At 36.2% G+C, this 13,135-nt stretch overlaps 1 protein-coding gene across 1 annotated transcript in view; it reads right to left on the bottom strand.

Annotated features, from left to right (window-relative positions):
• The window catches only part of LOC121424935 (hexokinase-2-like), a 63,603-nt gene that overhangs the window by 15,815 nt on the left and 34,653 nt on the right, over positions 1-13,135 (bottom strand). Inside the window, exons 6-8 of the mRNA XM_041620828.1 lie at positions 9,904-10,003; positions 2,050-2,242; positions 646-801 (exon numbers count right to left, since the gene is read on the bottom strand). Coding sequence (XP_041476762.1) covers positions 646-801; positions 2,050-2,242; positions 9,904-10,003 — 449 coding nt within the window. The remainder of the gene's footprint in view (positions 1-645; positions 802-2,049; positions 2,243-9,903; positions 10,004-13,135) is intronic.

Below are 13,135 nucleotides of genomic sequence, written 5' to 3'. Positions count from 1 at the left end.
CATCCCAATCATTACATTGGCGGAGAGCGGGAAAGGAATCAGTTTAATTCGGGGGCAGCGTTATAAGCACGTTGTGACGGCGAGGCCACAGCGGGACTCATGTTCAGATCGGCGAGATAGGCTAAATTTTTTTAACATATTCAAATTTCATGCTGATCTTCCGGATCAGAAAACGCCCATTTTGAATTGTGGGGAAGCGGCGCACAGTCGTAGGATGAGCGTAATTAGGTCTTTCCTGGCGTACTAACAGCTGCACGAGGATAACTTATAGTACTGCAAATTATTTTTCACTGACTCCCAGTAAAATAGTTCTTTTCCCCCCGATCCCACCCGATCTAAAGGTTTGTCAAATCCGAGTAACATCAGCATAATGGAACGGGGGCTTTAATACAGCACAAGGGCATTAGGTTTTGCACATATATCAATTCCCATTCGGGTGAGTCGTGCAGAAAGGCGTTAACTCTTTCGTGCACTGTAACATGCATTTGAGATGACGCTCTTATGCTCATTACACACGAATTAAAAATCGCAATACAAGCATAGCGTTCAGACCTTCTGTTACACCATCCAGACAGGTGACAATACCAACATTTTATTTCAACCATGTAAAACACCCTTTAATTAAGACATGATATAAATACTTACTTTTCAATATATGTCAGGTTCTTGGTCTTGAAGCCCCATTCCTTTTGAAGAGCCTCTGGAAGCACACCTCCAAATATGACTTTCTGATTGATTAAATGGATTATAGCAAGTCGGAGGATTTCACCGAGGTACATCCCAGCTATCATCTTTTCATAACTAAAACAGAGTTGAAAAAAAAGATAAGAATAATAGGTTCAATCATATAGCACAGCTACTACAAGCATAAAGGTTAATACATAGTACAGTCAGACCTCTCTTATCCGGCCTCCCCATTTCCAGATTTATCCTTTATCCGGATGCATACTTGCCAACATTTTTTTTCCCAATTCAATCTAGTACGTGGGGAAATGAGATTTCAATCTAAACTCAATCCTATGCAAACTCACTTTGATTACACACATTTTCCAATATAGTCTACCTACAACCACATTATTTTTCATGAAAATATCTCAGCCAAATCAGCGAAAGAACTTAGACAGGATAATTTTCCAGTAAATCAGGGTGCAGCGCAAACATTTCATTATGTTCTCTTTTTATTTCCTGAGGAAAAACAACACATCTCGCTAGATAGCACTAGGCCTCTTACGGACAGCGCCATCTATCATGTTTGAGCCTACAGTTAGTATAAAAATGGCTGACATTGCCAAGCTGCGATACCCGCTGCGATGATCGAAATGTAAAACTTAGTTTCGAGTCATCTTTCTTTCAAGGTATGATCGATGTATACCTCAATCATTTTAGCAGGTAAATTATCCAACAGTTCTGGAGAAGGCTTCAAACCAACAACTCTCTGATTAGATGGTGAGATTCAGACATTCGCATCTATACAGAAAAAGTAAGCCAAACAGTCACAAAACTGAATTTAAAATCATCTGTGAGAAAAATGCATGGATGGAAGGTTGCATAAACATGTGACTTGCATACACACTGGCTATTAGTTACACCCTTAAACCTGTTTTACACCGTACACCTTATGACCCGACTGGTTGGCGACTGGCTTGCGACTGAGTGAGAGGAGATGTGACGTCACAGCTCTTGTCAGCTTGAGCGTCGCAGACCGGTCAGAGACAAGTCGCAAGGAAAATCGGAAGGATTTGACATGTCGAATCCTTATGACTGGATCGCAAGCTCAATCCAACTTTCAGCCAATCAGACAGCAGAGTTGCATGATGCGTATATGATAAACAACGCGCATATGTAGTAGTAAGTGCACTTTCTCAGTTGCTATGGCAAAAAGCAAAAAGCGCATTGGTGAGTCACAGATCGGATCACAAGGTGCGTGGTGTCGAGACCACGCACCTCGCGATTCATCTCCCCTCACTCAGTCGCAAGCCAGTCGCCGACCAGTCGGGTCGTAAGGTGCACGGTGGCCTTTACATGATTCAAAGGATGCCATGAACTTACAATTGTTTCCCTCTATTGAACGTTCTCCTGTCTATGTCGCGATCAAAGTCGGTTCTGACATCATCCAGGCACCCGTTATCACCGAACGCTCCAAACTCACAATCAATGATGACAAAGTTCTCTGGTCCTTTGGCGCCCTCAAACATTTCCACCTTCTCTGTACACTCCAGGTAGGATGCATTGCAGCCAGTGCCTGAAGGAGATAGTGCACATATTACATCAATGATTACGAAGCAAGTTTATACATTATGATATTTTACGAATTAACTTTAAAAAAAAATATTTATATGAAGCAAAGAAAAGAACCATAACAGAAGGTTCAGCCAGGGAATCCCCGGTGATAAATCACAATTTCTCAGCAGCTTCCCCAATTCTGTTCTGTCTATGGAGAGATTATAGTATCATCAAGGAAAAAGTCCTGAGTTGGATTTCCATTCAAATCTCTCTTACTCTGGCTCTGACTGTTGTACATTTAAATGGAAGATATCATCTGCTGTAAGTTTATAAACAAACGACAAATTGACTGTAAGGAATTTGTTCATGGAAATCATAACAGACAAATATTTTGTTATTGTAATTACTGTATACACCAACACTAACATAAATGAAGGGGAAAGTAATAAAGTATTCACCAAATAGACTTCTAAGATTGCTTATTTGTATCGAATACACATCACTGTACATACTACGTTTCATGATTTAGTGTCTTCTGAAAAACAGAATAAAATAAAAACAATTTCAGAAAGAGTAAGAAAGAGGAGAGGAAATTAATAATCATTAATTAATTTTATTTAAGTATATATATTCTTCAACAAAACTGAAGAATATTTATGATAGCTAAAATAGTCAAAATGACCAATTGCCAAATAATAAAAACTAACCCCCCTCAAATATAGAAAAAAGGCTTTTCCATGTGCGTCATATCATAAGATCTGCTACTGTTGAAAATGAATTACTTAGACAAACACACACGCATGCAGGTGTCAGTTGTTTACCTAAAGGTGTGTCTGTAAACATTAAGAAGTGCTCCATCAAACTTCTATTCAAAATATTAAAGTGTTAAGGGTGACTACTGGGCAAAGAAATATGATTTACTGTTGGAATGGGTTTATTCATATTTTAATGAAGACCTGGGCACCGTAACACAAAGGTTAGCGATTAATCGCTAACTGAAATGACCAATCAAGATCATCGTTGCATGCGTATTTTGCTAAGTAGACTGACTATGAACCAATCAGAATCGTCCGTAGAAATTAGTGATTAATCGCTAACCTTTGTGTTACGGGACCCTTGTCATGCAACTAACTGATAATTCAAACAAATCCACCAAATAAATGATACAGGACTTTCTAATACACAAGTAAATGTATAAATTATATACATGGTAAAAACAAGGTGGTTCAAGAACTAGGAGTCACACCTAATTTGCGATCATGAAAACATGCAGAACGACCTTTTGACCCTATGATGGCGTTTGATGTTAGCTTTGTAGGTATATATGTGAAAGTACCTAATAATTTTTTTCGGAGTTAAAACAAAATTTATATACAAATAACGAAATGAGACATGTTGACCATTGAACTTTTTTACCTTTTGACCCCTAGATGACCTTTGACCTAACCATCTTCATCACCACAAATGTGGTATTACCCAAAGATCATCTGTACCAAGTATGAACACAATGGATGCAGAAATAAAGAAATGAAAGCAAGTGAACCAAAACTTTATAAAATTTTTGCAAAAGGAAAAGTGATTACTAGGTTTCTGTTGGACTTTGTTCAGGCGCGAGAAATAGAATAGAATGATCTTGTAGTAGTATTATCAGAAAATTAAATTAGAAATAAAATCTGTATGAAGAAAAGAAAAGCAGAATGAGCATGTTATTGTTCTTTAGTCATTAGAAACATGATATATGCATTATGAAATTAGAGAGAGAGAATGTATAATTTGTGGCAATTACACATGCAGACCATTCATTATAATACTAGTAATGCTACAATACAGCAAACTTTGACATCTTTTAAAAAATTCAATACAGATCTCTGTCTTGTCTTTCCGCTGATTCCCACAATCAAGGTGTTGATTATTACGGCAAAGTTTAAAAAGTTGACTTGACCTGATCTGCTATATCCTACTGTAATGTTGAAACATTTGATTTTCTTTCTTAAAGATAAAAAAAAGACATTGCTGGTTATGCTGTTTACATGCTGACCCATGTCACAAATGTGTCAAGTGTTGCAGCATCCACTACCTCAGCTGGTAGCCCGTTCCAGTCCACCATACTACAAAAAAGTTACCCCCTCCTTTTTTTTCAAAATAGCAGAACTTTTTGGTGTTTAACTGTTTCATAGAAAAATAACTGGACAGGGGTGTTGCTACACACAATGATGATTTCTGTGTAAAAAAGAGATTGAATATTTCATGTCATGCTTGAATGAGCACATTTTTAAGAAAGAAATGTCACTTTTCAAAAGCCACTATGGTCATTCTGAGGGATCTCAGATCCAGAATTCTGGAAATAATTAATAGAGTTAGTTATTTATCACTTGCCCCCCACCCCCTATCAAACCTCTCCTGATCACATTTCTTCACTGTTTTTGAAATTGAAAAATTCCATTTAATTTCATCAAATAATAAAACAAGGTGGTACAAGAACATTTAAGTCTTGCCTGATATCGCGATCGATAAAATATGCAATATGATATTTTGACCTTATCATCTTCACGAACACACGTGCAGAGCTACCATTATGCGTGAGACTCAAGCATTTTGGACTCTTGTTCATCCCCTAAAATCTCTGTCTCACGCAACTATCACAGCCTATTCCCATATACATTGTACGCAATGTCTGTGATCTCACTCAGATTCACAAAAAATCTCATGCATAGCTGGTCTTTAAACTTGGCATCTCTGCACGTGTGGTATTACACAATGGCTATTTGTACCAAGTTATAAACACAATTGATGCAGAAATAAAGAAATGAGAGCAATTCAAACATAAACTTGAACTATTGACCCCTAGATGAACTTAGGGCCTGGAAACAAACATGTGGTATTACCCAAGGATCATATCTACCAAGTGTGAAGATAATTGATGCAGAAATAAAGAAATGAGAGCAAGTTGAAGGAAAGCTTTAACACTTTTGTAACAGACCAACAATACAAGTTAATAACAAAAGGTAAATCAAGGTCATGAGGTATACAAAAGTGTATAAATCGGTTGATGCACAGAAGTCATGTGACTAAAAGCAGATGTAGAAATTGCATAAGATTGTAAGAAAAGAAATTGATATGGATTAGGATTTATACTGTAGCTGTCAAATAGCAAAAACTTAAAAAAGACACTTTGAAAAGAGGCTGGTATAAAAAAAAATGGATTACAATCTAGGGTAGATGTGGACTTATTAAAATCTGTATCAGAAGTAGATGTAGAAGTACTAAAAGAATCAATCATGATATAATGAGCTATTTAAAAAACAATGATACAAAGAGAGGTGTTGTGGTATAGAAGTTCAGTCACTTGACTCTCAAACCAAGGGTTGAGGGTTCAAATCCCACCCGTGTCCTTTGGCAAGGCACTCATCCATGTCTGTTAAATGGGTACCCAGTAGGATGCAAATGTCAATGTGATTAGATTGGTATGTGTGCCCTGGTCAGGATGCTCCCCAGGGAGTAGAGATGGTGCACTTTATGTGTGGAATAGAGATGGAATATGACCGGGGCAATAATTACAATGTAAAGCGCTTAGAAATCAACGTATGAAGCACTATATCAATGTACCTATTATTATCATTGTCTACATAAACTATTTTTTTTTTAAGTGCACACCTAGTTACCAATCGAACTCCGGACTTAAGATGTACATGGAATAGAGATGGAATATGACTGGGCAATAATTACAATGTAAAGGGCTTAGAAATCAACGTATGAACCACTATATCAATGTACCTATTATTATCATTGTCTACATAAACTATTTTTTTTTTAAGTGCACACCTAGTTACCAATCGAACTCCGGACTTAAGATGTACATGGAATAGAGATGGAATATGACCAGGGCAATAATTACAATGTAAAGGGCTTAGAAATCAACGTATGAAGCACTATATCAATGTACCTATTATTATCATTGTCTACATAAACTATTTTTTTTTTAAGTGCACACCTAGTTACCAATCAAACTCCGGACTTAAGATGTACATGGAATAGAGATGGAATATGACTGGGCAATAATTACAATGTAAAGGGCTTAGAAATCAACGTATGAACCACTATATCAATGTACCTATTATTATCATTGTCTACATAAACTATTTTTTTTTTAAGTGCACACCTAGTTACCAATCGAACTCCGGACTTAAGATGTACATGGAATAGAGATGGAATATGACCGGGGCAATAATTACAATGTAAAGCGCTTAGAAATCAACGTATGAAGCACTATATCAATGTACCTATTATTATCATTGTCTACATAAACTATTTTTTTTTTAAGTGCACACCTAGTTACCAATCGAACTCCGCACTTAAGATGTATAGCCAGGCGCCTTAGACCACTCGGCCATGGACCTCCACATACATAAGCTATTGAAGTAGTTGGGAGATCGTTACACAGAGAGAAATAGTTTCTTATCAGAAGTAGATGAAGAAGTAATTTGATGATCAGACATAAAATAAGACAATACACTATGAGAAACAATTATCTATATAAGATATATATTACAGAAGTAGGAAGGGGGTCAGACAATAAAGAGATAAATAAAGACAATTACACAGACAGAGAGAATTAGTTATCTTATCAGAAGTAGATATAGAAGAAGTTTGAAGATCAGACATTAAATAAGAGATAAATAGAGACGATTACACAGAAATTTATTTTATAAGTAGTAGGATCAAACATAATATATTGAGCTATGTAAATCAAATAACACAAATAGAAACTGATATCTATTACAGAAGTAGATGTAGAAGTATTTAGAGTATAAGAATTAACTTAAAGAAACACATAAAAGAAAATTAATCAGAAATTTATCAGAAATAGTTGTAGAAGTAGGTAGGGGATTGGAATTAACATAGGGAGAGACAAAAAGAAAATTAATCAGAGATAACAGTTATCTTTGTCAGAAGTAGTTTGATGACTAGACATAAAACAAGACAATTACGCAGTGAGAAACAATTATCTATTCTATAAGAGGTATATCATAGAAGGTAGGGGATCAGAAGATCAGACATTCAATAAGAGATACATAAAGACAATTACACAGAAAAAATCTTTATCAGAAGTAGCTATAGAAGTAGTAGGATCAAGCATTATATATTGAGCTCCGTTAATTAATAACACAAAGAGAAATAGATGACAAAGTAGTTTGAAGATCAGATATAAAATAAGATACGTAAGGACAATTACACAGAAAAATAATAATCTTTATCAAAAGGAGATGTAGAAGTAGTTTGGGGAGTAGAATCAACATAAGGAGAGACATAAAGTAAATTAATCAGAGAAAAACATTCATCCTTATCATAAAAAAGTTGTAGAAGTAGTTGAAGATCAAAATATCAATTATAGCATTGCAATCTTGCACAGCTTCTATGACATTTCTCTTTTTGTCAAGAATAGACGATTGGACATCAGACCACTGGTGCGCTTGGTGTCCAGTGATTTAAACTTGAATTTTTAGCAAACCAGTTTACTCTCATCCATAGCACAACTGCTTGTAGGGTGTAGGATGCGTCTTGTTCATCACCATTCTTGCTTTATATGATTGGCACTGGAAGCCAAAATATGGGGGAGTAACTACTTTTATGAATTGTGACATTTTTTTCACCCCTGAATGAGCCAGTTGTTTATTTTGTTTTTTCAAGATAACAGGTTGTGATATGGCTACAATATACTTTGATACATTGGTTAATCATTTAAAAAGTAATATTTTTTGCAGATTCTGAGATAGAATGTTATGTCTTCCACTGCGACAAAATATTTATACAAATAGTGATTGAAAAATGATAATGGTACATGGGCACCGTCTTGATCAAATCAATTAAACCTGTTAAAGTGATTGGTTAATATTGGTTTGACTTTAAAAACATCTGAACTAGAAGGTCACACTTGTCACCTATGTCTGTGATATGTTACAAAAATGAAGCCCAGAAAAAATTGTGTTTGAAAATAATTTATTTAGTGCTTCAAAAATTGAAATATAAAATGACCGGAAACACTATCTTAATTTCATCCCATACCCTTATGTGTACTATTTAGGTGTCTAGAAGATGCCTACTTACAAAATCGGGGTTTGCCTTGTAGTTTTAGTTTTTCATTCTCAATAATGGTTGTTTTCAGGGTTTATTAGTTCTAATACATGCACTTGTAAACATGTTTCATCTTGGTTTGAGAATTTTTTAAATCGGCTGCTCACAATACCTTTAAGAATTGATGCAGATGCTCAGATGCTTGCTTTGAAAGAAGCAGTGGAACATTTGGCAAAGGCAAATATGGTACATTTGTATGAGCATGTTGGCTATGAGCATGTTTGCTTCCATTGTGTTCGCTATGAAATTATACCTCTCAGTTAATGTGCATTCTTAATCACATGTGTTCAGATCGTTTAAAGTCGGATTGTGTTCTTAGTCATTAGGATTATTTAAATATACATACATGATTTAGCCCCTTTCACAATTGGTGGTGCGACTGCTTACAACCGTTGCGATTCTGTGCAACATATATTGTGACCAAGTAATGGCAAATGGTTGCACGAGCAATTGTAACAGCCCATGTACCGACACATTATGTTTAAGTTGTATATTTGCCGATTATCTCTTTATTTATATGAATTATTAATTTTTGTAATGGTGTTTTCACTTTGTTTCTTTGTTCTTTTACTGCAATATCTTGTACTTATACTCTTTTTTTTTCTGAGCACTTTGAAACTTCTATACATGGCACTTTATAAATTTTGTATATTATTGTTATTATTTTATAATTTTATAATGTTATAATTTTGTTCGAGGTGGATGGTTCGAAGAAGAAAGGATGGCCTACAAAGTAAAAGTTAGAGTCGGGCAAGTGTTTTGAAGTAAAGACCAAAACTACTTACCTGAATTAGGCAAGCAAAATTCTCACAATAGAATGACCAAAATCACGGTCGATAAGATATATTGACCCTAATTTTAGTCATGGCAGGCAAGATAAAATCACTTTGAAGAAGAAATGCAATAACAAAGTAGATTAGTTCATGTTAAAAGAGAGAAAAGATAAATGGTTTATAAAACCGCAAAATTTTCTTTTGGAGAGGTAAAACTTTTTTTTTCAATGATTTTTTTCGGGCAAGTAAAGTAGATTTTTGGTAAGTATATTCCAAGTATTTAAAAATTTACTTGCCCGACTGGGCAAGTGCTTCCCAAAAGTTATTGAATGTAGCACCCTGGGATCAAGTATAAAGAGAATTGAATCTTAATACCAAGAACCATCCCGCAAAACAGTTGAAGGCGAGTTAATGACATATTTCAGACCATCCAAAATAGCTTTTAACTCAATATTTGAAGAGAAATTTGTTTGTGACTACAAAGTCCTCTTGAGATGGTATGTGATAATGGTGACAAAATCGTCGCACGGCTGGTAGAAGAACGTAAGCTTGATTTTCTACGGAAAATTGTTTGGGGTTTTCAGAGCTATTTGATAGTTTTGACAGCTCTTTCATTTGGTATAAATGTAATTGCCTAAAATGACGTAATGATGATTTAATCACACATTGTAAAATGGTACATTCCAGGGCTCGCGCATGTTAACGCCCTTCTGCCAGCCGCGCGACAAAATATGGAAAGCCAGCACAAAGCTAAAATATGTGACATTATACTTACCAAGAATTAATCCCACTACGCAGTTATGATCCTTAAAGGCGCCAGCCATCTGAGTAGCTACAGTATCATTGATTACTGCTACAATGTCTACTTGTACATTCTACAAAGTAAGAGACAAGAAGAAAAGACAAATAATGGTAATAATTATGGTTTCTGGGTTCACTTGGTCTATTGCAGTTGGTCTCCTTCTCAGAAAGTCTAATACCACAAAATCAATTTGGTCTAATATCATATCGGTCTAAAAGTCATTTTGTTTCCATTTTAATACAAACTATTTTTCAAAATTAGGATTAAAAAAATAATAAAACTCAATATTTGGAAGAGAATAATTAATTTCTATGCTTTTATGAACTCCGTCTTTATTACACTGTTTCACTTGGTTCATTAGATATTGGAAATAGTCATAGTATCAAAAATAAAAATTCAATCATATTGAACTTAATACTTAAGTTGAAAAGTGCAAAAGGACAAATCATAAACTATGACAACAAACATCTTGCATATGTAAGTATTTGTAGGTATAAGTCATTCACCTAGTCTTGAAATCAACAATTATCCAAGGCCATTTGCTTGAAATGCAAATTGTTTTGGAGATGGATTCTGAGGAAACTTAAGAGGATATAAAACTTTAATAGGGTTCAAGTACAGTTCATATTATAGTTCATGAACATTTGTTTAGCATGGACTTTAAAAATATAGATAGATAAAACCAGAGTCTACAGGAGTAATCAGAGAATACCAAAGACTTTAATCTCTTGAAAGGTCATGTGACACACTTTTAGTGTCAGGTGACTGTGAATGCAGCATGAGCTACATCTAATCATGTGATTACCTTTTTTTTAGGGCTTGAACTAATCATTGACCAAGGCATCCATGGACTGGCCCTGATACCTTTTTATTGTTGTATGTGTGAAACCCAATTAGAGAAAATCGACTTCAAACTTTACTATAATTTTCACACATAATTCCCCAGCCTTACAACATATTCATTGCTAGAAAAGTACATGGTTGGAAAGACCAAGACAATTGCTTGACATTGGTATCCTTATTTTTACGTAAAACTAAGGATCAGAGAAAATATCGCAAAAGAGCTACATGCTTGTAAATTTGGTTTGAATGGCTTAGATTTTCCCTGTAAAAAAGCACCATAGGGAAAAAGCGATACAACATTTTGACTGACTGCGATTCCAGTGCACACGATCAGTCAAAACGTCCTAACGCTTTTCACGTGCAAAGTCAATGCAGGGCCCAGTGCCGATAGGACGGTTTGGCTGACGGCGCGCAATGGAATCGCAGTCAGTCAAAACATTGTATGTCTCCGTTACAGTACACGTTTCCAATGGGATTTGCGCATTTTATTACAAATTTGTTTGGCTTCACTGTAAAAATCCCCTCAGATCTAAAAAACTGAAATAAATTGCTGCACAGAAATTCAGTTATGAATAGAATAGGACTTGTACCTTTATTTTTGGCAAAAATCTCAAAATACATTTTTTTGGACCAAAATTGACTGATACGACAGTTCGGATGAAGACCGACATTGTTGGTCTTGGATATTATTCTGTGCATGTTTAAATCATTTTTTATTACAAATGTGCCCTAAAAAAAGCAAGCCTTACCTAGATTCTAGTTATTTTTGGTAGCTACAGAAAATTGTGCACCTACAAACCACCATTTTAAGCACAATTATAAACATGATGATCATTAAATGCTTATTATTGTTATTGTTCATGCGAGCTGGCACTATGGACATTTAACCACTTTGTCAGCTAGAACTAAAATGATTTCATCTATATATATATATGTTAGATCCTTAATTTCAAACATAGGTGACATTAATACTAAATAGGTTCATTATTGCGGATTGAAATAATCGCCAGAGGGTATTCATTTGTCTCGCAATCTACTATGGTCAACAAGGAAATTCGTGATCACTCTCGCAAAAAGTGTTCACTGGCTTTCTAGGAAATTCGTGATCACTCTCGCAAAAAGTGTTCACTAGCTTACAAGTTCACGAGCTTTCGAGTGCCGCTGCAACTCTTTATCATTCTAAATGACCGAGCTTTTGAGCTCTGGTCCGTATAAAATGCTAAAGAAAGACCCCACAGATCGAATGTGTCGCAAACTGACCAGTACGTTACTGGCACTAAAGAAAGACAAAGTTCTAGATGAGGCTACATACAAAAAGATAAAGCCCACACAGAAACAGCCACCTAGAATTTACGGGTTGCCCAAAATACACAAACCCGGGATACCTCTCAGACCAATAGTTTCATGCATAGGTTCTTTTGCCTATAACCTATCAAAGTACCTGGCGGACATCCTGTCCCCTCTCACTAACTGCTCAGAACACACGGTTACCAACTCCAGTGAATTCGCTGAATTCACATCGGAGCAGACAATTAACGAACAAGAATCCATGATCTCTTTTGATGTAGTCTCCCTCTTCACTAACGTACCGATAGAGGGCGCATGCAGTACGGCCCTGCAACGCATGCAATCCGACCCCACATTATCAGAACGTACCACACTTATGCCGAACTCCTCGAGTTCGTCCTCAGATCCACATATTTTCTGTACAGAGGCTCTTTCTATGAGCAAACAGAAGGAGCAGCAATGGGTAGCCCAGTCTCAGCGGTTGTGGCTAACCTACTGTATATATGGAAGGTTTTGAACAGAACGCTTTGCCCTAGTGTCCTTCCACATGACGCCCACGGGTGTGGAAGAGGTACGTCGATGACACTTTCATAATTGTAAATAATTCCGAAGCAGACAGCCTACTCGCATACATGAACAGCCACCAACCGTCCATCCAGTTCACTCTGGAGACTGAACAAGGAAGGAAATTAGCATTCCTTGATACGCTAGTCCAAAGACACGAGGGCGGGAAACTTTCCACCTCTGTCTACCGCAAGCCCACTCATACAGACCAATACATACCATATGATTCTCATCACGACAAATCGGTCAAGAAGGGTCTTGTTAAATGCCTGTTCGACAGAGCAGCACGTATTATAACTCACCCACCTGAACTCCCGAAAGAAAGAGCACACATACGTGGCGCCTTATACAGCAACGGCTACCCACGCCGTTTTATCAAGAACACTTTCAAGAAAAAACAACCACCAAGGGATCAGAAGGTTTTCAAGACTTGTACAGTCTTGCCATACATAGACGGCCTTTCACAACAACTTAAACGCCGATTAGAAGGTCACGGTATCCGAACGGTTTT

This window comes from Lytechinus variegatus, chromosome 12 (assembly GCF_018143015.1).
Source record: "Lytechinus variegatus isolate NC3 chromosome 12, Lvar_3.0, whole genome shotgun sequence".
Classification (NCBI taxonomy): Eukaryota; Metazoa; Echinodermata; class Echinoidea; order Temnopleuroida; family Toxopneustidae; genus Lytechinus; species Lytechinus variegatus.
This window is presented reverse-complemented; position numbering and strand designations above follow the sequence as displayed.